This window comes from Phodopus roborovskii, unplaced genomic scaffold, assembly GCF_943737965.1.
Source record: "Phodopus roborovskii unplaced genomic scaffold, PHOROB, whole genome shotgun sequence".
NCBI classification, from domain to species: Eukaryota; Metazoa; Chordata; class Mammalia; order Rodentia; family Cricetidae; genus Phodopus; species Phodopus roborovskii.
This window is the reverse complement of record NW_026126588.1, coordinates 11485045-11507523: the sequence shown is the minus strand read 5'-3', so window position 1 is coordinate 11507523 and position 22479 is coordinate 11485045. Positions and strand designations below refer to the sequence as shown.

Here is a 22479-nt window from a genome sequence, read left to right as displayed (position 1 = left end):
GTTTCATTTAGCAACAGTTAATTTAGTCTGACCTAGAATTGGTATTCCTTTATTGAATCCCTTGAGGTTGCCCTATAGAATGCAAGGACAGCATTCGTAACTGTTGTTAGAGCTGTGGTGACTCAACACCAGACATGGAAGTGTTCAAGTTGCCAGTAAGTTAGACTTGGATATGCTGCTCCCTGTCATGTATAAGTAACACAATCAGGGATTATCACCTCAGTGTAAGACCATGAAAGCCTGTGTACCTCCACCTATCACTTCATGGTACCCCCAACCATCACTTTTGTCTTTTGGAATTGAGAGCTCCAGATTTTCAGACTGCTGTCATCCTTACTCAGCTTTAAGACTTAACAGTAGTCCCCCATCCGTGGACAAAGTTAGAATACAGGCTTTAGGCAGCTCCTTTATGGAAAATTCGTAACTACTTTGCCACCATACAATAATGTAATGCTTGCAGGGGAGTTTTGAAAGAGTCCTGATACAGGTGAGCCAGGGAGATGTTAGGAGTGAAATCAGTGAAAAAGATTCTCTGAGTATCTAATTGAAATCTTCAGTAGGTTTTTCCCCCAGCCTTTGCCAAGATCTTCCTTGGATTTTAATTGAAGCTAAGCATTCTGCTTTTAAAGTCCCCTGTCCTATAAATGAAGATATTTTTCAAACCATACACTTGAAAACTATAACTTGTTTTACTTGATCAGCATTATTTTGAATAGATATTTCCTTCAATATCTTCAATTAGTGATTAGCCAGGTGTTGGTGGCACACGCCTTTAGTCCCAGCACCTAGGAGGCAGAGGCAGGGGGATCTCTGTGAGTTTCAGGCCAGCTTGGTCTACAGACTGAGTTCCAGGACAGCCTCCAAAAAATACAGAGAAATCCTGTTTCAAAAAACAAACACACAAACAAAAAACCAAAAATTAATGATAAAAAATCACAGGTCCACTATTTATTGATTATCATGCACCAAACACCACATTTAGTGCTTTCTGTATATTATCTATTTCCATTTGAGAAAACAGGTTTACATCTGAATTAGAATCCAGGTCTGGAGTCAGAGTTCCTAGTAGAATAACAACTACAAGGAGGCATAGGACGTCAAGAAAACGTTTCTTGCAATATTCTTATAGAAAGTTGTGATTCTATTCTTTTCACTCTGAGTATTGTTTTCTCTTGAGGCAACCAAAAAAAATATTTGAAGCACTGTTAAACACACCCTTGAACTGGCTAGACATCAGATGACCATTGTGGTTCACTCCGCTTTTGTAACTTTCACTCTTCTGACTTTCTAAAGATTTGTAATAGCGTGACTTATTCAAAGGCATTCCATCCTACAGTGTTGGCAGAATTGTTTTTACATTAATGTAGCATTAAAAGGTTTGCATGAACTGCTTTATTAATTTGGGTATTCCTATTGTCCAGTCCATTGTCACATGAAAAGCTCTTTGTTTACTCCCTTCTCATGTACAGAAGGAAACAGAATAACTCTAAAATTAACCAATGCATCCTATTGTATTTCTTAAAATTTGCAGCCCCCTTTTATGCCACTGACACAGTTTTCTAATAGCCACAGTGTTTTTATTGTTTTTTTAAGTGTCTACTTAATATGTCAGTTCTAATATTAGTAGTAGTGTATTTCCTTTCTAATAGCTGTTTATAAGTCCAAATACAGGCAGTGGGGTTGAACACATTTTAATTCTTTCTCTTTTTCACTGTTTCCCTTCTATGTGACATTGAAACAAACATTTTGAACCTTAATTTCTAGACTTAGAGGAGAAATAAATCAAATAGCATAACTAGAGCTACCAATACAGAAGTTTCTGGGCCAAGTTGTAAGTGCCTACATTTGCTTTTATTTTACTCTGCTGTTTGGTCTATATTTGGTATCCCCGGTGGAGAACAAAGCTTTCCCAAAACATGTCTGTCAAATTGCTCTTCCCTTTCCTCTGGATGTTCTGTCCTCTCTCCCCTCCCTGGCCAAAGAAGAGAACCTAATTCTGTATTTTTAAATTTTGTGTAATTCACGAAGTGTGCAAATGGCTGGTAAAGTACTAAGTTCAGAGATTACTTTTGATAAATGAGGAATGCCGGGGGAAATGTATAGATATATGATTTTCCTTCCTTAATGTGCCCTGTTTATTTGTAACACCTCTCATGAACTCAGTTTTGCTGTGAGTCATCCTTTTGAATGAGTGACTTTACTGCTGAGAGTATGTACATACAGGTGCTTCTGAGTAAAATAAGAAAAGGTTAAAAGCTATCTGAGGGTGGTGATCTTTGGAGGTTACTGCACGCCAGCTTGGCTGGGCCATTGAGGGCAGGTTATGATCCAGTACTGACCATGGCTGGCTCCTGCAAGAAGCTTACACAAACATGGATAGGGTGTCATGGCCTCAGCCAGCCTAAAAAGGAATACAAACCTAAGACATTAGATTTGTTCGAATACTCAGAATCAGCCAGCCAGTACATGCGTAATCACATGACCAGAATTTACACATGACAGCAGGCTTGATACAAAGACTGCAAATCCAGATGTCACCAGCTGATTGTTTTCAGTATATATGCTGTGGTTTATGACCTAGTCAAGATTAGTGCAAAGTAGCTATGTGAATTTAGTGTTCTAAATTTAGACTGAAACTCAGGATAGTTAAGCATTCCTTCCATCAGGAGGCCCATCTTCCTACTACTTGTTGGACTACAAACAGGGTTATTAAAAGAAATTTTTGTTATAAGAAAACAGCATTCTGAAGACTTGTAGGATTCCTCCTTTTTAAGGCTTTCTAATAATTTCTTTAGAGAAACCCAAGGAAATTGGCACAAACTTTATATTCATTGCTATTAGATGCATTGAGGTAATGCTATTCTAACATCATTAACACAAGCTGGAGTTATCTGAGAAAATGCCTCTATAAAATCTGGCTCTAGGATATTTCTTAATTAGTGCTTGATGGGGGAGGGGCCGGCCTATTGTGGGCTCTCCCCAGACTGGTAGTCCTGAGGTCTATAAGAAAGCAGGCTAAGTAAACCATGGGGAGGAAGCTAGTAAGAAGCATCCCTTCATGGTCTCTACATCAGCTCCTGCCTTCAGGTTCCCGTCCTGTTTGAGTTCCTGTCCTGGTTTCTTTCCATGATGAACAGTGATAAAAAGGTATAAACTAAATAAATCCTTCCCTCCCCAACTTGCTTTTTGGTCATAGAACCCTTGACTAAGACATGTGTCCATGTAAAAATGAAATATTTACACGATTTTTATATTAAATCTTCAAAATCCATTATATATGTCAGCATATTTGAGTACACTCCTTTTGTTGTTGTTGTTTTTAGAGACAGAGCTAGCTCACTGTATAGCCTGGCAGGCCTGGAACTAGCCATGTAAACCAGTCTGGCCCCAAACTCACAGAGATCTACTGCCTCTGCCTCTTGAGTGTAGTGCCATGTCTGACCCTAATATTTTTAATGCTGTACATATAATGCTTAAAGTAGTATCAGCACAATAAAGCTATGCTTAGTAGGTACCTTACTTAGGGTTTCTGTTGCTGTGAAGAAACACCATGACCATGGCAACTCTTTTAAAAGAAAACATTTAACAGTTTCAGAGTTTTAGCCCCTTATCATCACATAGAGAAGCAAGGCAGCAAGCAGGCAGACATGGTGCTGGAGAAGGATCTGAGAGTTGTACATCTTAATCCTCAGGAGCAGGGTGTGAACGCTGACCCATACTGGGTGGAGCTTGAGCACGTGTGCCCCCACAGTGCACTCCTCCTCCAACAAGGCCTCACACACCTCCTAATAGTGCCACTCTCTATAGGCCAGACCATTGCAGTGGGGAATGTAGCATGGCTTTCATGTTAGACTGAGGTTAAATTAAGAAATCAGTTCTCCAGTCACATTAAACACTTCTTTGTTGTGGTCTCCATGTGGGACAGAGCATTTCAGAAAGAACAAGAATAACTTTCAGATTTTTTAACCCCCTTTGAGAGAAAGCTAACTTTTCCTGAGGTATCACAAAGTAATTTTTTTTTTTTTTTCCTCCCTTCCTATGATCCTATGATGAGATTTGCTTGGTGGGGCTGGGGAATCTTTTTTTTTTTTTTTTTTTTTTTTTGGTCTCCCTGAGGGCTTTTCAGCATGAATTTCTCACTGAGTACCAGAGTCGTCGCCTTGTCTAGATTGGGCTCAGCTGAATTATCTGTTGGTGGTTTAGGAAATCATGCAGAGCAGGTTCCTGTTTGATTGGTCTGTGGATTACTGAATTCTGTATTCTATTTTTCCAGGGCTAGAAGAGTAAACCATTTAGTCTCAGATAAGTCAGCTGATTCGGATAGCTTCAGAGGCCAGGATCAAGTGATGGGCTCTGAGCCATCCCAGACTGTTCAAAGGCTGTGATGTTCATGGCTTGTCGTGACTACAGAAAGGCGTTTGCACTGGAGAGCACCCTGTGCAGAACTGAGCTAAAAGGAAAGAAGTCCTTTCTAGCAATTTCTTTTTTTAAAATTGTTTTTGAGATGTCCTTTTTTATTTCCAAACATTTTTGAAACATTGTAATTTCTCTTTTTTAAATTTAAATTAGAATCAAGCTTGTTTTACATGTCATTCCCAGTTCCCTCTCCCTCCCCCCTCTCCCCTGTCCCCACCCCTCCTTATCCTATCCTCTTTCTGCTCCCCAGGGAGGGTGAGGCCTTCCATTGGGATCTTCAAAGTCTGTCCCTTGAGAAGGGACAGATCAGGACTTCTCTTGTGAGTGGCATAAAACTACATAAATTAGAAATCAGTTTGTTAATCTGTAGAATGAATCTGCACTTTATGAATTTGGTTTGCAATGCACAGTTTTTGTCATTCATTTTTTAGTGAGTTGACAACTTTTAAAAGTAAGATTTCACCTTTGTGGGGAAAGATGGCCTCCAGTTTCCTCTTGAGAATGTTTTACCACTAATAATTGCCGCCAAGGATGAAATGGAGATCACAGAAAATATTGGGTTCCTCTTGTAGACAGCCAGAAAGGATCGAAGGAAGCAGCATTTTCTTAGCACTTCCTCGATGGAAACAGACTAGTTTGTGGCAGAGAATCGCAAACATGGTCAGTGAACCTGAGAGTCCTCAAATTTTCTCTTTTCACCCCTTTACCTTTTCCTTAAGCTCTTTTGTTACCTTTTTTTCATAAAAATAAAACCGCCTGTGCTTTAGAAGATGACAGTGCCAGTCACAGCGATCTATAAGCATCATTTGCATATTTGTACATACCTATTTCTTTATAAGGTTGCTCGGTGAAAAGGGAAGTAGTTAAGGGAAAGAGCAACAATATAAAAAATAGCATAGCAGGGTATAGGGATTGGAATAGAGGGAAATTCTAAATATACACTAATAAAGGAGCTTATTCATCCACGCCTGTTTTCAACATACCTGTATTGTAATTACATTCTCCAAATTGTTTTTAGATAGGAGAAAAAATAATTTCTATTTGTGGAATCTTTAATATTGGTATCTTAATAGTCCCTAAATTAAATTTAAGTACCTTCCATGAGACTGTTCATAGGTATAACTCAGTAAACAGTAACTTTACAAAAGTTTATGTTTTAGATGTAAAAGAGTAGTAAGGCTAGATTTGGTAGCACTTGTTTCCAGTTGAATTATTTAGAGGAAGTAGTACAAAGATTGGGAATTCAGAACCAGACTATGTAGTGACTCCCTAATTTTACAGGGTAGTAGGTAAAGCGTTGTGGGTTATTTGTATACTTTGTGAAGATATACTGCTGTGATTGGTTTAATAAAGAGCTGAATGGCCAATAGCTAGGCAGGAAAGATAGGTGGAATTTCCAGAGAGAGAGAGGAAAAAGAGGAAGACTCTAGCCCCACAGATTACTTTAGAGACATGCCAGAAAGACACAGGGAATTGGACATACAGAATGAAGGAAAAGTTTTAAAAAAAAATGAGCCAAAACAGATTAATATAAATGGGTTAATTTAAGTTGAAAGGTCTAGTGGAACAAGGCTAAACTAAAGGTCAGACTTTCATAATAAATAAGAAGTCTCAGTGTCATTATTTGTGAGCTGATAGCCGGGGGGGGGGGGGGTGAGAGCTTACTACTGTAAAGTCTTTAATATTTTAAAGGGACATCAGTACTTGGGAAACAAATGGGGTGTGGCCAGAGAAGGCCTAATTGAGAGGCTGGGATTTAAGTCTAGCCCAAGAGGAGGTAAAGGAGTGAGTCATGTGCATACTTGGAAGGACAAGAGCTCCAGAGGAAATGAGTGTAAAGACTGGGTGCTTGAGGAATAGAAAGGAGGTATGACTGGACAGGGCAGATTGCTGGGAGATGAAGTCAGATAAGTTATAGATTAAGTGCATTTACTGTATCAAAGAATCGTAAGACTAAAGAGCCAAGCAAGGAGGGTCTAAGCTGCTAAGACACTCTGGAATCCACAATCCTTCCCTTCTTGGCCAGTCTTTAAGAGTTTTGGCCTAATCTGTGTGATCAAAGCTAGATCATTGTCAAGAAAGTACTCCAGCCTAGAAAAATGAAGGAAGGTGAAATTCAGGGCAAAGAATTTCCTTTTAAACAAGTAAGGCAGATGCTGCATGCTTCACTTCAGTTTATATTACTTGAGTAGGGTCAGTTGGCCACATTCCAGGGGAAAGGATAACTTGACCATTTGTCGTGGAAAGGAGAAAAGAAATGGCATGCAGTGTACTAGTCTGTTACTCTAGCCCTCCAGATATCCCACGTATAACCTGTCAAAAACACCTGGCCTTCCTAGAAAGAACCCTCTATGTGTTGCATTAATCCTAGGTCACTGAGAGACCTGCAAGTCCAGTTTCCTAGAAATAAACACCTGTCTGCTCTAGTCCCATCCCTTCCACACATGTCCGTGTTTTATGATAAAACCAGAAACAGAATTGTAAAAAGTCTCCCATTTGGGAAAGCAAACAGTAGGAAATGCTTTCTAGCTGAAAGCAGTGGTGGACTGGAATGATGAAGATGTCCCTGCAGCAGAGGAATACCTGTGTTCATTGCATTAGGAGCCTTCTGATTGCTGTCTGGATACTCCTCCTTATCTTAGCTTCTGTATAGCCACATTGAAGCTCATGTTGAAAGTTTGTCTACTTTGAAAGGAACAGTTTTCATAGCCTTCCATAGCTTCCTGCTATTGCAGATTCTATAGCTTGCAAGTTACATAGTCACAAGCTTTTGTAGGTTATTTCTTTGACAGATAGTGTTCTGTTAAAGAGAAATAGGACTTTTATTATTTTTTTCTCTATTCTATTTTTTGTGACAGTGACTCACTAAACATTTATGGATGTGGCTCATATGCTCGCCCTTTCTCTCTGTACACCTACTTCATTTTAATAGCCTTATTTCAGTGAGATTCATCTTTATATATCATTTTAGTGACCATTGTCTTTAAACTATATGTAATAACAGGCATTGTCAGCGGCACCTTTAACCTAATCTTAATTTGTTATGTCAACACTTTTTAGAATTCCTTTGACAAAGATGCTTATCCTGGTTTGGGATATTGGAGTACTTGGCTGCAAGCCCCTAGTTTCTGCCCCTTCATTTCCTTCCATCTTTACTTACAAACCAGCCAAAGTAAACACAGTAAAGAACCACCCACACAACCAGTATTGTGATTCTTTTCAACTGCTTTTCTGGGGCTCTGGACATATATGGACACCTAGTTCTGGAGGTTATTATAGATATTTTTATTGGTTGTTTTGCTCTCTATGTAAGAGTTTATCAGTATTTTAGTAGTATGTTTCCTTGTTGCCTGGTATGTAATTACTAAGCTAATATCAGGTATTTTAGGATTTTTGTTGCAACTGTACCCTACTTCTGGTAATTGTTAAGTCATTTGTACCCTACTTTCCATATTAAATTCTGTGCATTAGAGTTATTGTTATTGTAACGAGATCTCTCAATGAAAAGAGCTAAAAGAGATCTAAGTTTATTTCTCGCCCATGTAATAGGCTGTTACTGGTTTATATGAGATGGATGCTGTGTGCCTTAAAGGGGATGAAGATACAAGGGCAGCAACCCCTGGGGCCTGAATCCTAAGGCCTTATTGTTATCGTTCTGCTGTACTGTATGTACTCACTGTGTTTCTTCTGATTATGGAGCCCATGGCATCCAGAACTGACCTACACTTAACTTCTATGAAATGGGGAGTCTCTTATCTAAAGATGCATTGATTTGATCCATATTAATCTTTATTATTGTTGATGAGATTACTAATATAGCAGCCTTAGGATTGGCACAGTCTACACCATCATGACAGAAGAAAAAAGTGAAGAATGAACATGATCCTCACTTTAATGGTTTTGGAACACAATTAATTATATTAAAGGCATAAGTTTTTTTCATCTAAATATTAGAAATGTAAGGAAGAATACAGCATAGGCAATCTTTTGTAATTATTTTAAATACTATGTTTTATGCATATGTATCTGTATGAAATATATGCATCTATATATAAAATTATAAAAATCACTATTTTGTTATTATTAATGAGGAATTGTGCATCTTAAAAGTTAATGGTGAGATTCCAGTGTTTTAGGTGTTCATTGAGAAGTGTTCCTGAAAGTACCCTATTATACTGTGTGGTCTACATATGGGAATCCTTAGTAGAAACACATAATAGTGATGAAGTTATAATGCGTTCCCAAGTTTTGAGGATGTAGGTTCTATGTGTAAATTGTGAATGTTAAGTAATTAAACATAGGTATTTTTATAATAGATTTTGTATCTCTAACTTTAAGATTTTATTGTTTCTTCTAGGGGGAACAGTATATTTTTAACAACAAGAATCAGTAACTGGAAATAAAAGATTGGTTATTTAATAATGTAAAATGAAGATTTGATCAGCAGAGGTAAGCATGTGGCATTTCTTTTGCTTGTAATTCGTAATAGGTTAGAATATTTGCTGAATTTTAGGAAAGTATTTTTCAAGAGCTGTGAAGATTGGAGACTTTACTAGGCTTGCATGCTAATGAATTGCTTGCCATGGTGCTATAAGGTTGGCAGAAGATAATGGACTTACCAATCAAAGACAAAAATGGTTTATACTCACAGCTTTCAAGCTAGAGTGCCAGGTGGCATCTACATAGGAGTAAATTATATTCTAGAAAGGGAGCCCTGAACCAAAGGATCCTGATAATTTGATAATGCACAGTGGACCCACCTGTTCCATGCCTTGGCAGGCTTTATTGTGTAGAATCGTTTGCAGTTCTGCTCTTTGCTCTAAAGTGAGACCCTGTCTCTGATGTTTAAAACTGTTCAAGTGTCCCTGAATAGAGAGCCCAGAATAAAGGCTGTCAGTGTCCCTGCTTGAACGAGGAACAGAAACACCTGGAGTAGAAATCTCCCAACATTTCTTTCCTCTAGATTGCTTTTGAGAATCTGTGCTCTTGGTAAGGATGTTTGTTATTTTTCTGAAATAGTGAAGATAGAAACCACTGAAACACCAACACTAGGTAGCTGTTGAAACTAACATGCTCACAGTATAAGAGTTACACTTAAAATAATGTTATTTATATGCTTATTAGCTTAACATGTTAATGTTTATCAGAAAATTGTCTGAAATGAGATTAGAAAATGTGCATGCCACAGACACCAATTTTACAAAAGTTGTAGTAATGCACTCATATGAATCTATATATTTCAATGGATATAATAATGCTTTAATTTTCAGTTGCCTGTGTGCCTTTTGTTTTAACTTCTATGGAAATGAATGCTTTTAGGCTTTTATAATAAGGGGATTTTTTTTTTTTTTTTGGTTAATTCAAAAGAACTTTGTTCTTTAAGCAATATTTTTATTGCTTTAAGCAAAAAAAAAATCCATTCATGGATTCTCACATGGATGTCATCGGGGGAAACATGATAGAACAGCTTCATAACCAGTCTGAAGTGGTAAAAATAGTACTGTGTTCAGTGGTCCTTGGATTCTAGTACTATTTAGTTGGACTAAGCTAAGTTAGGCTCATAAATTGGCATTTCTATTGTGCTTCTTATGACTCTTCCCCCTTTTAACTAAGGTGCTGTTACCGGATTTGTCCTTTGGGTATAAATTAAAAATGACTGAAGTTCAAGCAATGGTAGAATTCTCCGTGGAGCTAAACAAGTTCTACAATGTGGATTTATTCCAAAGAGGGTATGCATTTTGTAGTAAAAATGTAATTACAGATTTTGTTTTAACATATATTTTAAAAATGGGCTGTATTTGGGTGATTATTGTCTAAGTAATTGTATTTAACTAGATATTTGTGGATTATGCACATGGATTTAGTGATAATACTGAATGTGTTTAATATGTGTTTGAGTTTGTACTGATCATTGAGGGGGTGTTTAATGAAAATGTTCTATCTCATTTTTACTGTTTAAAGGCATATTGTTTTAATGGAGGAAAGTTATTTACAAAGAAACCACTAAGTAGATATACAAAGCATATATGATAAAGCTTCAGTGGGTATAGGAAAATATAGAAATCAAGCAGAACATTTTTCTGGATTTGTTTATTATTAAAGTCATTACAGTGATATTAGCAGCAATAGGAAAACACAGCCCAACACAGCCTGAGGCATTTCCTTCCTTGTTTAGAGATCTCCATTCAGAGAAAGCCATATCTTTGATGCTCTGCAGAAAAGTATTTTATAGTGAGCCAGGGTAAAGCAGTTAGCTTACTAAGACCAAGGATGATGTGCTCTCAAGAGACAGCATTTAAGAGGAACAAAAAAGAGAAGTGTTTAGGAAAGTTGCGGTCCATATCCAAGACAGGGATGTGAGCTTTTCAAGAGGTGGTCTCATTTCAGTGACTATCTCAGCGGGATGTGCAAAGTGCACACTTCACAAGTTTTGAAGAGTAAGCAAACCTTAAAATTTAAGTTAAAAATTAACGAAAATGATATGAGCTGGTTTACTTTTTGTTATCTTAAAGAATTCCTTTTGTAAATGAAAATTTAAAGTGGTTTTTGAAGTGCATTGTTTAGGTTTAATGGCGTGAAAGAAGTACTAATATAGTGAATTTCAAGATTACAACGGCCTTAACCCTAAATAATCCTAGCTTGTTTGTTGTTTAAGATTGTCCTCTCTCTCTTTCCCTCCCTCCCTCCATCCCCCCCCTCTGTGTGTGTGTGTGTGTGTGTGTGTGTGTGTGTGTGTGTGTGTCCTCTGCATAAGCACTATCCATTCTTAACCACTGAACCGTGTCTCCAGCACATTTGTTTTCAGCATCCTTGTTTGAAAGGCTTTTAGGAAAACAGGCATTGTCTCTATAGGCAATTTTGAGTTTATCCTGAAGTTTCTTTACTTTCAGTAGGAAAAGCAAACTAGATCCTAGGTTGAGGGACTTCTTCCCTTTGTGTCCCATTTTTCCTGTCTGTTTATCCTACCTCAGAGAGATAGGACTAAAATTCAAGTAAGACTTAACTAGGTAAAGGATGAAATGAAAGATTTTAATAGGAAAACTGTTTGAGTTTTAATAGGAAAGTAGCTTGAGCCAAGTCTTGGAAATACAGACATATTTATTTAGTTAATTTATTTTGGTTTTGTATGTTTGTTTGTTTTTTTTTTTTTTTTTTTTTTTTTTTTTTTTAAAGATAAGGTTTTACTACATAGTCTTGCCTGACCTTAAACTCATGAAAGTGCTTGTTGCTCAGTCTCCCAAGTGCTTGGATTTTTATGGGTATATGGCACCAAGTGAATATGTTATTTTTTAATGGTATTTAGGAAACTGGATGTTTTCTAGAATTCTAGAAAAACAGGTCATAAGGAAAGCAAAGCTATGTTTCTGATAGCTTTTAGTGTCTGGAGATGAGTTGATACTATGGATTTAGGTAACAGTGAGTCATTTCCAAGTGAGAATAGAATTACTACTACTACAAGTACTTGTTAACATGAGAACTTAGTTATGTTTCTATTGCTGTGATGAAACACCATTAATAAGGCTACTTATAAAGAGAACTAGAGTCTGTGGGGATGGAGTAAAGGCATGGCAGCAGGGACAGCTGAGCACCTAACATCTTGATCCTCAGGTTGGAGGCAAAGGGAGTGAAAAATACACCCTCTGGGAATTAGTCCCAGTCTTTTGAAACTTCAAAGCCCTCAAAGCCCAGTGACATACCTCCTCCAACAAGGCCACACATCATAACCCTTTATAAACAGTTCCACCAACCAGGGACTAATATTTCAAACATGAGTTTATGGAGGCCGTATTCCTTTAAGCCACTGTGTAAATGTTTCAGGCTAGCCTGTGCTACACAGGAAACACTTTTAAAGATATAAAGAAATTAGCAGAGCCAGGCATGTTCAGTAATTCTCAGCTGTAATTCTGAAGGGCTGTATAGCGTGCTGTGCTATCCAGTGCTTAGTTTCCTAGCCTGCTGACTCAGTTCCCTATATTCCAGAAGAAATGAGGAAACAAAACCTGGTAAAAGTCATTGCATCTGTTTCTAGTCTGGTCAAACAAGAAGAGCGACAATTTATAGAAAACCATGAGATAGTCCAGGAAAAAAAAATGTAGATTTTTGTTGTAAGACAGTTTGACTAGCAGATACTTCCCTAGGGAGAAGGCCACTCACTGGGCCTCAGTTTCTGGTTTCTTCATTCCCTATTAGGAATCCATTTTTTATTGAAGGTCAGGTCTAGGGAAAAGGACTTGAATGTTCTGTAAGATCCCCCCCCCCCTTTTTTTTTTTGAAAAGCTCTTTGGGTTTTATGGAATGTAGGTTAAAGATCCCTACCTTTTCAGGGACATGGAGTTCTTTGTCCTTATGTCCCTTCTTTTGACAGATGTAGGGCAGGAAGTCTTTTGTATCTTTTCTTCAGAGGTTTGCTGCCAGTTCAGCCTGCTTCTAAGTTCAGTCTGCTTCCTAATCACACCTTGCAAAGGCAAAGGGCGGGGTGGAATAGGGTGGTGGACTTGTGGTCAGTGGTTGGTGACTAAGTACCTTCCTATAGAATTTAGAGCATCTCCTCTGCCACCAGGTCTTTTGCTAGCCTCGTCTCATGGTGGTAGGTGATGGATAACTACGTTAAGTACAGGAAGCTTTAAAGAGTTGATTTTTGAAAGGATTTAGCTTGATTTTACCATCTTATTAAGAAAATACTTCGCTCCAGTCTGTTCCATGTGACCTCTCATTCATCAGTAGACTAGCCTGACTTAGTTCTCACAACAGAACTCCAAAAAATGTACTGGAGATACAAGGCCTCTTGAATTGGCACATTGTTTCTTCTACTGCAGTCTGCTGGGTTAGAAAGTTACAGAACAGAGTCCAGGCTGCTGGCTTTTTGGACTTAGCTCACTCTGAATGTCTGACATGGCCATATCTTAAAAGTCCAACTCTAGATATAATCACTAATACCACTTGGGGATCAGAGTTCTTTAGGATCGTGCCTATAAAGCTCCTAAAAAGCATTTTGTCAACATGAAAATGCCTACTTACAACCTTTTTTTTTTTTTTTTTTTTTTTTTTTTTTTGGTGAATTTTGAAAAAAAAAAGTATATCCACAATCTTTGATTCATCTTATACTGTGAATCTTTTAGATCAGAAACAAACATTTTTTCCCCCCAGCTCTCAAGTCCTAGTCCTTCCATAGTCCCTGAAGCCTTTAGTAAAGTGACTGATTCTTTCTCCAGCTTTTTCTCTCCTGTTCCATCTAAAATGCTCAGCGAGTAGCAGCTGTTTAGGATTGCTTTTTCATGTCAAAAAGTTTCTTGGGACATCATCTAATTTTTGTTATTATAGACAGCATATCTTATCGTTGCATAATAAGAGTTACCACTTTTCTAATTTCCTGTTGTTTCTTCTTTATTTTTCTGCCTCTTATAATTTAGGTTGTCCATAAAGCCATTGTGTTTTAAATTTCTGTTATAGTGTCAATCCTAGTTATTGGTTTCTACATTTTTTAAATTTATGACTGTGGTATTACATCTATAAAGAGCTAATAACAAGCACAAAGCCTGCAGTAGCATTGCATCAAACGTGTGTTTTTTCTCCTAATGCTGTATTAGCTCAATAGTTCTGCTAAGCTGTTTTTGCTTGAATAATCTTTGCTGGGTTCACTCATCAATCCAGTCAGCTGACAGGTTGAGTGAGTACTAGCTGATGCAGAATGGCCTCAGCTTAGCAGACACAGCTTTCTTTTAGTTTTCATCCTACATCTTGTCATGGAGTGGGCAAGGATCCAAAGAAAGCAAGAAACCATTCAAAGAAACCTCTTAACACTTAGAATTGGCCAGAGGCACACTATAGCATGTACACACACACACACACACACACACACACACACACACACACACACACCCGGGGAGCGGGGCAGCAGGGGGCAGGGCACAGTACACATGTGGAGATCAGAGGGCAGCCTATAGGAGTCATTTTTTTCTTTCCTCCTGTGGTCTCCAGATACCAGTTTCAAGCCCTCAGGCCCGATGGCAAACAACCTCAATGCACTGAGCCATCATTACTACCTGCTACATTGTTTTAAACACTTTTACCTTATACAGTTCTGTTTATAATAGTTCTAGGGAAAATGTATCATAGGAATACATTCTTATCCTACTAAAAATTACATCATAGGTTGCATTTGATTATATGTTGCTTAGATTGTTTTTAAGGCTATAATCATTGACTTAATTAATCTAAAGGCTAAAATTCAGTAGAGTTTGTAAGAGGAATGCTCAAGTAGAGCTGTGTCCTTTTGGATACATTGCAGAACATACAGTGTCTGGTTGTTTCTTTTTGTGACAAGATTGATTCAAGGGTTATCAATCTGGTGGACCCTTACAAAGTTTTCTATAATCTAGTTGATAGTGTCCTTTGAAGGTCTTTTCCCAAAGTGGTTATTTTACTAGGAGTTTCAAAACAGTGCCACTCTAATTCTCTTACTCCTTTTGGCATTATTAACTGGGATTTTAGAAAGAGAAACAATACTTCATTCACTGTTTGGTTACTCTGTGTAGAAAGGGATAAGGTTTTGTTTATCTTGTTTAGTTATTTTCAGGATTTTGTCTTGTGCTCTTTTGGTTATAATTTTTATTCAGTGGCAGAATGAACTCATAGATTTCTTAGCATATTTAGTGATATTGTCTCACTTTTTTATGTTCATAGGACACTCACTTGGCTTCACACAGTATCTAATCACATTGTTCTGAACCAATGACCATAGGATACACTTGGGATCTCTACTTTTCTGGTGATAGTTATAGTTATTACCAAAAAAAAGTCTAAGTATGAAACAAACTAGCATCCATATTTGCTAATTTTATATAACACTAGGTAAAATACTATAACAGCTAACTATGAGAATACATAAACAGGATGGGGAACTAGTCCTGAACCAAATCCAGACCTATCTGTTGATTCATTGCATCCATGGCTGTTTTTCCTCAGCACAGGGAAGAGTAGTCACAACAGAGTGTGTGGCCCACAATTAGATGCGAATTACTGAGCCCTAAGTTCATTGGTCTTGGGCGCAGAATATTTAGGTGGTGTCCCATTCTTTACAACTGTCCAATAGTTTTTCCCTAATGTATTTTAACTGGTATGCTTTCATACGTTGTAAAAAAAAAAATTATAGCCATTATATTTTATAGGATGCAATGTAATGTTTTAGTATAGAAGATTTTGAAGCTATTTAAGTTAGCTTGGCCATTGCCTCACCTACTTATCTTTTAGTGTGTGGTAAGAACATTTAAAATTCTTTTGAAATTTTGAAGTATGCAATACATTATTTACATGTGGTCACCAATCTATGCAATCTCACGGCAACTTAATTTTCCTTTATAACTGAAATATTGTATCGTTTGATCAACAAACTCCACCCCCTAGTCCTCTACCAACCCCACCCCCACCTCCTCTCATTCTACATGTCCTTTCATGGGTTCAACTTCCTTAGATTCACATATAACTAAATTAATGTGCCTGGATTATTTAACATAGCAAAATACCTTCCAGATCTATTCAGTTATTTCAAATGACAATTTCCTTTTTAAAAGCTCATTTCATGTAATGAATCCATTTTCTTGTATTCATTCATGGATAGACAGCTTGCTTACTCTGTTGTTATGAGAACTGTTACAATATGGGCTGCACATAGCAATTTCTGTTGCTGGATCATATGAACATGTTCTTTTTAGCTTTTTGGGTAACTGCTGTATTGTTCCCCATGATGACTGTGATAATTTATATTCCTACCAGCCATGTACAGAGAGGTTCCTTTACTTACAACTTTACCAACCCTTGTTCCTTTTGATATTTGTCATTCTGTAGTGAATAATTATGAATTTTATTTATATTTGTGTTTTTTTTTCAGCCAGGATATATTGTTAAATATAGGATTAACACTTAACAAATAGTACAACAAATAGTACTGCTTCAGAAGTTTAAAATGAACATTACCTAGTGTTTGTTTAGTTTAAATAAACTTTTGTGTCACATACTTACATTTAAAAATTACAATATTTAATTCATATTTAACTTCATACTTATCCATGTTCTTCACATGGGAAGTTGAAGAGCTCCTAACATCACTATGACTAACTTTGACTCTGTGATGTGGCCATATATGTCCTCTCCCATCTTCATGTTATTTATAGGTTCAATGAATTAAACTACTCTACTTCATTATTAAAGAAAAATAAACACCAAATGTTCATCTCCCCAATATACATCTAAATTTATCTTTTTTTTTTTTTTTTTTTTTTTTTTTTTTTCCCTCCCTGAGAAGAGTCTCACTACATAGCCCTGGCTAGCCTAGAACTTGTTTAATAGACAATTATCATTTGAAGGCTTAACTCTTGTCTTTGGCAACCGATACTGACATTTGTTTTCCATGAAGTGACAGGAAATGTCTGCCAAATACTACATAGCTTGTCTGTCAGTCAGTCTTTCTAGTAAGAATGATGTTCCATGAAAGGAGGCTAATTTAGCATCCAACTTATAGGAACAACATCACATTTTACTAAGCAGCAGGAATACATTTTATCATTAAACATTAAATGTAGTCAAAGGTTGAAAGTTAATTAATAATGTCTGTTCCTGGGGCTCAGTGGTCAAGACCACACACTGCTCTTCAGAGAACCTGAGTTTAGTTCCCAGCACCCATGTTGGGCTGCTCAGTTGCCTGTGACTTCAACTCCAGGAGATCCACTCCCGGATTTGGCCTCCATGGGCACCTACACCCACGTGCATAGACACATAAACACATAATTAAGAATAAAATAAAGCTAGAAGTAGAACATACTTTTAATCCTAGTATTAAGAAGGCAAAAGCAGATGAAACTCTGGGTTCAGGGACAACCTGACTTAGAAATAGAATTCCATGCCATCCAGGGCTAAATAGTGAAACCTTGTCTCAAAATAAAATAAAGCAATGATTCTTAACCTGTTGGTTGTGACCCCTTTAGGGGTCAAATGACCTTTACACAGGAGTCACCTAAGACCATTGGAAAACACAGATATTTGCATTATGATTGATAACAGTAGCAAAATTACAGTTATGAATTAGCAACAAAAATAATTTTATGGCTGGGGGTCACACCACAACACGAGGAACTATTGTCAAAGGGTCACAGCATTAGGAAGGTTGAGAACCACTGGGTTAGGTGTTAAGAAAACCTGCTCTTGCAGGGGGATATAGTTCAATTCCTAGCACTCATGACAATTGGTTGCCCCCGTAACTCCAGTTCTAGGCTGGTTTCTTCACTAGTGCAAGTACCAGTTTCTTCACAGTAGTGCAAGTCCATTTATGCAGGCAAAACACTCATATGCATAAAATAAATAAATCTAAATAACTATTTAATACTTTCTATTGCCCATGAAGGACATCCATAAGTAAAACAAGTTTTATTTTCTGTGGCTATAGAGAGCATGATCACAGTGTTACTACCTTCAGTGCTACTGCCTCTCCCCACCCCCACCCCCAAGATAGGATCTTACCATGTATCCTTGGCTGTCAGGAAATTCACTATATAGACCAGCCTGGCTTGGTAGTCGCTGAGATCTACCTGCCTCTGCCTCCTGAGTGCTAGGATTAAAGGTGTGTGCTGCCACACTCAGACACCCAGCTTATCCTTATGTTTCTTCACTGTGGGAAATACTGTATTAATAGAAAGCTTTTACTTCATAATTTTTACCTAATTTAAAATGATTATATCTATTTTCTTTCTCAAATTCACAATTAAGAACATTTATTTTCTCTTAATTTTTTTTAACAGTTATTATTGTGTATGTGTGAGTGTGTCTGTGTGTGTGTGTGTCCGCGCTTGTGCGTTCACACTCATGTGCATGCACATAAACAAGTATACACTTACATGTGGAAATCAGAGGACAGCTTTTGGGAGTGAGTTCTCTACTTTCTCCATGAAAGTTGTAAGGGTTGAACTTAAGTCATCAGATCAGGAGTGGCAGCAAGTTTCTTTAGCCAGTGGGCATCTTGTAAGCCCAGTTTTATTATCTTAAAAAAAAAAAAAAATGAATTGTAGGTGAAGTTCTTAGATGTCTCTCCAATCCTGTAGGTTACCTTCACATTCACAGCTGGTACAGTAAAAGCTACCATGTATATTTGCTTCTGTTTCTATTGTTCGTCTTTATACATGCTAAGTCTTTCTCTTTTGGTTTCATGCTATGCTAATGTTTCATAATTTCATAAGTGAAATGTTATAGGAAAACTGGTAGAACTATAGAAACTGGTAGAATTGTGCCAATTGTTTGTTTTAATACATAACACAGTATAGAGATAGGAACATACGTTTTAAACTGACTTTCTTAATTATTTTGCTCTTAGTTTTTACCAAATACGTGCATCAATGAAAATTCCACCAAGAATTCCCCACAGAGTAGAAGCCAGCTTGTTACATGCAACAGGTAAGTGAAGAAATATTTTTAAGTTAAAAATAAGACAAAAACATGTTGGTCAATGGTAATATTTTGTAAATACTTCTACATTTTCCATTTGTAAGCATGAGTTACCAAATAGGATTATTAAGATCTCCCTCTTTAGAAATCAGTAAAACAAGCTTAATTTAGTTTCTTACAAATGAACACATGAGAAAATGTTTATAAAAATTCTATGGAAATAAACATAGATATGCGTGGTATTAGTTGTGTAAGTTAAGGTTTAAAATGGTACACAATAAAAGTACTACATACTTGATTTAAAGTTAATGGACTACTATATATAATGAAATTTCACAGTATGCTTTTTAATTCTGCATCCTTGTGACTCTGAGTTTGGAATACTGGTATTTCAGCTATATATCACCATGCTGAGCTATTGAGGTACAATAAAAATGCTGTATAAAATTATTTCCATTCTCCATATATAAGCTACATATGAATTTTACCTTTAAATTTGAGTCTCAAATCCAGTACTTTATTTATATACAGATATTTCACAACCTGAAAAAAATTAAAAATTTAAGCACCTCTAAATCCAAGCATTCTGGGTAGGAAATACTCAAGTTGTATGTGTTTTTATTCCATGTATTTAGGAAGTGAAATAGTTAGTAAAACATTCTAAAACGTTGTCATGTAAACCTGATATTGTAGTTTTCCAAGCATTAAAAAAATAATAACATACTAAACCTAAAGTTATGCTGAGCATAATACAATCCTTTTGATAGTTAAAGAAATTTACTGGACATTAGAATTGTTAATTGTCTTTTTATCATACTGTAGATATTAACATGCTATTTCCTGTTAGATTTAATGAATAGTTATTGTGCTCAATGGTTTACCTTTCAAACCACTATCAAAGTTGTCAGGAAGCCTATTATGATCACAAAAGAAAAATAGCTTTGTTGTCTTAAAAAAGAAAATCAAAATGTTTTCTTCTTGGCCTAACATGTATCTTGTATATATGTTTATTGTCATAACAATAGCCTTCTGTAAGTTTACCTTCAAGGAACAGAGGAGGCTGGAAGGACAGTTCGGCCGTTAAAGGCTAGACTCACAACCAAATATCAAGAAACAGGTAGTAAAGCCATAGTAATTTCCAAACAGACTTGGAGCTCCCCTTTGAACTTCCTTAGGCCTAACAGGTGGCACATCTTGCTCTGTGTTATCTCTTGAGGTTGCATTGCAAAAACCTCAGGCTTGACTTTATGAAATACTTTTCCAGATGGCAGTATAGTTTATGTAAATTAAAAAAGGTCAACTAAAGTTTACTGCTTTTAAGGATTGAATTTCTTAAGTAGAATCGGTTACTTTAGTATAATGAAATTTGGAGATAACTAAGGCAAAATTTTGTATTTACATTTATATGGGAATGTGGAATAATAATTGAAGAGATTATAAAATTGAGAGGAATTGGGGGCACATATAACAAATTGGGGTAGAGTATGGGATAGAAATCTTAATTGTACTCATAATCTCAAAAACTAATGCAATGTAAAAATGTAATATTAATAGATGTAAGTAGTAATAAACTATATTAGTGTATAATATAAATATATATAAATAATGGCATATATTATGGTAGATATACCATAATATATAACATATATCATGCATATTTTATCAGTACATATTGCATATTAGTATAATATATTGATATTTATTTTCCAGATGGCTGTATAGTTTATGTAATAAATAAATAGTTTATATAATAAATGTGAAAATTGTAAATATTATTTACAGTTGCTGTTTTCCTCACAAGGACATGAGATTTTTTTTTTTTTTTTTTGAGGCTGAATTTATGCTGAAACTAACATTTCTTTATCTTGTTTATTCTAATTTGGAATTAATTTGAAAACATTGCTTTTTCAGTGTTTGGGTGTAGGATTATTTAGTTAATCCAGAAAATTCTAATTGGGGGTAAGGGAAAGATAAGAAGTCTCAAAAGAGATGAGGAAATGGTAGAACATATACAAAGCTATGTAAGTTGTGAATTCCTGGCTAAATACTGTGTGAAAGGCCAGAATGAAATGTGCTAGAAACAACAGATCCAGTATCTTTTTTATATAGTGTTGTTGTATTGAACAGAAATAGCTCTTTGTTTGTGTTTAGTATAATTTGTTTGGGGGAGAGGCAAATTTCATACTTAAGAGATTAAAATTTTTTTTAGTAATTCAAAGAATTACTTATACCTAATTTTTCTTATATTCTAAACAACTCTCTGGGAGGACTAATCATGGTTAGTATTACAGAATAATTCTAAGAAAGATTATGGATGCCAGAATTTATAGGCAATAGTGTCAATGTCAAATGGACACCTAGTATTTGAAGCAAGCCTTATGTATTTAGATTGATCTAAATGGTAGAATTAAATATCAAAGTATTGCATCTGGTTGATGTGTTTTGTTGAAAATTGCATATGATTGCCATAACTTCTTTTTCTATAAATTATGTTGGCCTAAAGTTCATAGAATATTTGTCTACTTGTTCTTCTTAACTGGTGAGCTAGGGGGTAGGAAGAGCATGAGAAATAAACTCCCAAAAGCTTTAGCAGTAGCTCATGAGTACTTTCCCTACTCTAGTAGACCTTAAGTGACTCACTGACTGCTATTTGTATGAAATTCCCTTATATATGCATGACATTCCCATATATATATATATATATATATATATATATATATATTCCTGCCAAGAGTACCCTTTTCTGCCCTTAATCTTGATTAACAGTAAATCAGAATTGCAAATCTTGTTAGGGGTCTTACAATCCAGTAGTGGGAATGGCATAACCATTGTGGACCTTTGAGACCAATTTACGTCCCGGAAATTGTAGCAGAAACTATGTTTTGTGACACTAAGAAAGTGAGCTCTTCAGGGCCCAGCAGTTTCTTCAGCCCCTCTGATAGATGTTTAGTCCAGGCAAATAGCTGAAAGATCAGTTAATTTGAAAATACTTAGATTCCTGCCTCTTTCTCACCTCTTCTTTTTCCCGCTCCCTTCTTTCTGGTTCATATGACTATAGGTAAATGTCCTTTTGGTAAAATTACAGGTTGAAAACCTGTCACCAGCATGTGTGGGTTTTGTTGCAGCATACGAGGACAGGGCTTTATTAAATTGAAGTGAGTATCAAGCATGAAAAAAAAAAAAGCTTAAGTTTCTAGAAGAAAATTTAGAGAGGTTTAGTTATTTGAGTATTAGTCTAGTCAAATAGGTAGATAGGGAGACAGGCAGACATGGATACAGTTTAACTGTTGGTTTAGACATGTCACTCTCAAATAGTAGACAATGTAGGTATTAGAATGCAGAAACCAGCTTCCTTTTATGCCCCCTGGGAAAACTCACTTTTTTCTCAGAAATAAAATTCTATTAGTAACAATCCAATATCAAACATAAAGAATACATTTTAAAAATAATTTAAGAAAATACGTAACTGGAGGCAATTCATATCATGTCTCTAATTATTTGCTGTAACTGATAGCTGGTTAATCTCAACAGCCATGGATAGAGAATTCACCATCAGATTTTATGGGTTATGAAGCCTTTAGATTCATTTGGAATTTCAAGCTTCCATTTTGCTTGCTCCCATTTGAACAGCTT

The 22479-nt window shown here is 36.3% G+C and overlaps 1 protein-coding gene across 5 annotated transcripts in view; it reads left to right on the top strand.

Moving 5' to 3' along the window:
• Positions 1-22479, top strand: part of Fam135a (family with sequence similarity 135 member A) — a 69953-nt gene that overhangs the window by 3216 nt on the left and 44258 nt on the right. For all 5 annotated transcript variants that reach the window (XM_051204589.1, XM_051204592.1, XM_051204590.1 and 2 more), the window contains 3 exons: positions 8774-8865; positions 10030-10145; positions 18776-18855. In XM_051204589.1, the coding sequence (XP_051060546.1) occupies positions 10069-10145; positions 18776-18855 (157 nt within the window). In that variant the 5' untranslated portion in view covers positions 8774-8865; positions 10030-10068. The remainder of the gene's footprint in view (positions 1-8773; positions 8866-10029; positions 10146-18775; positions 18856-22479) is intronic.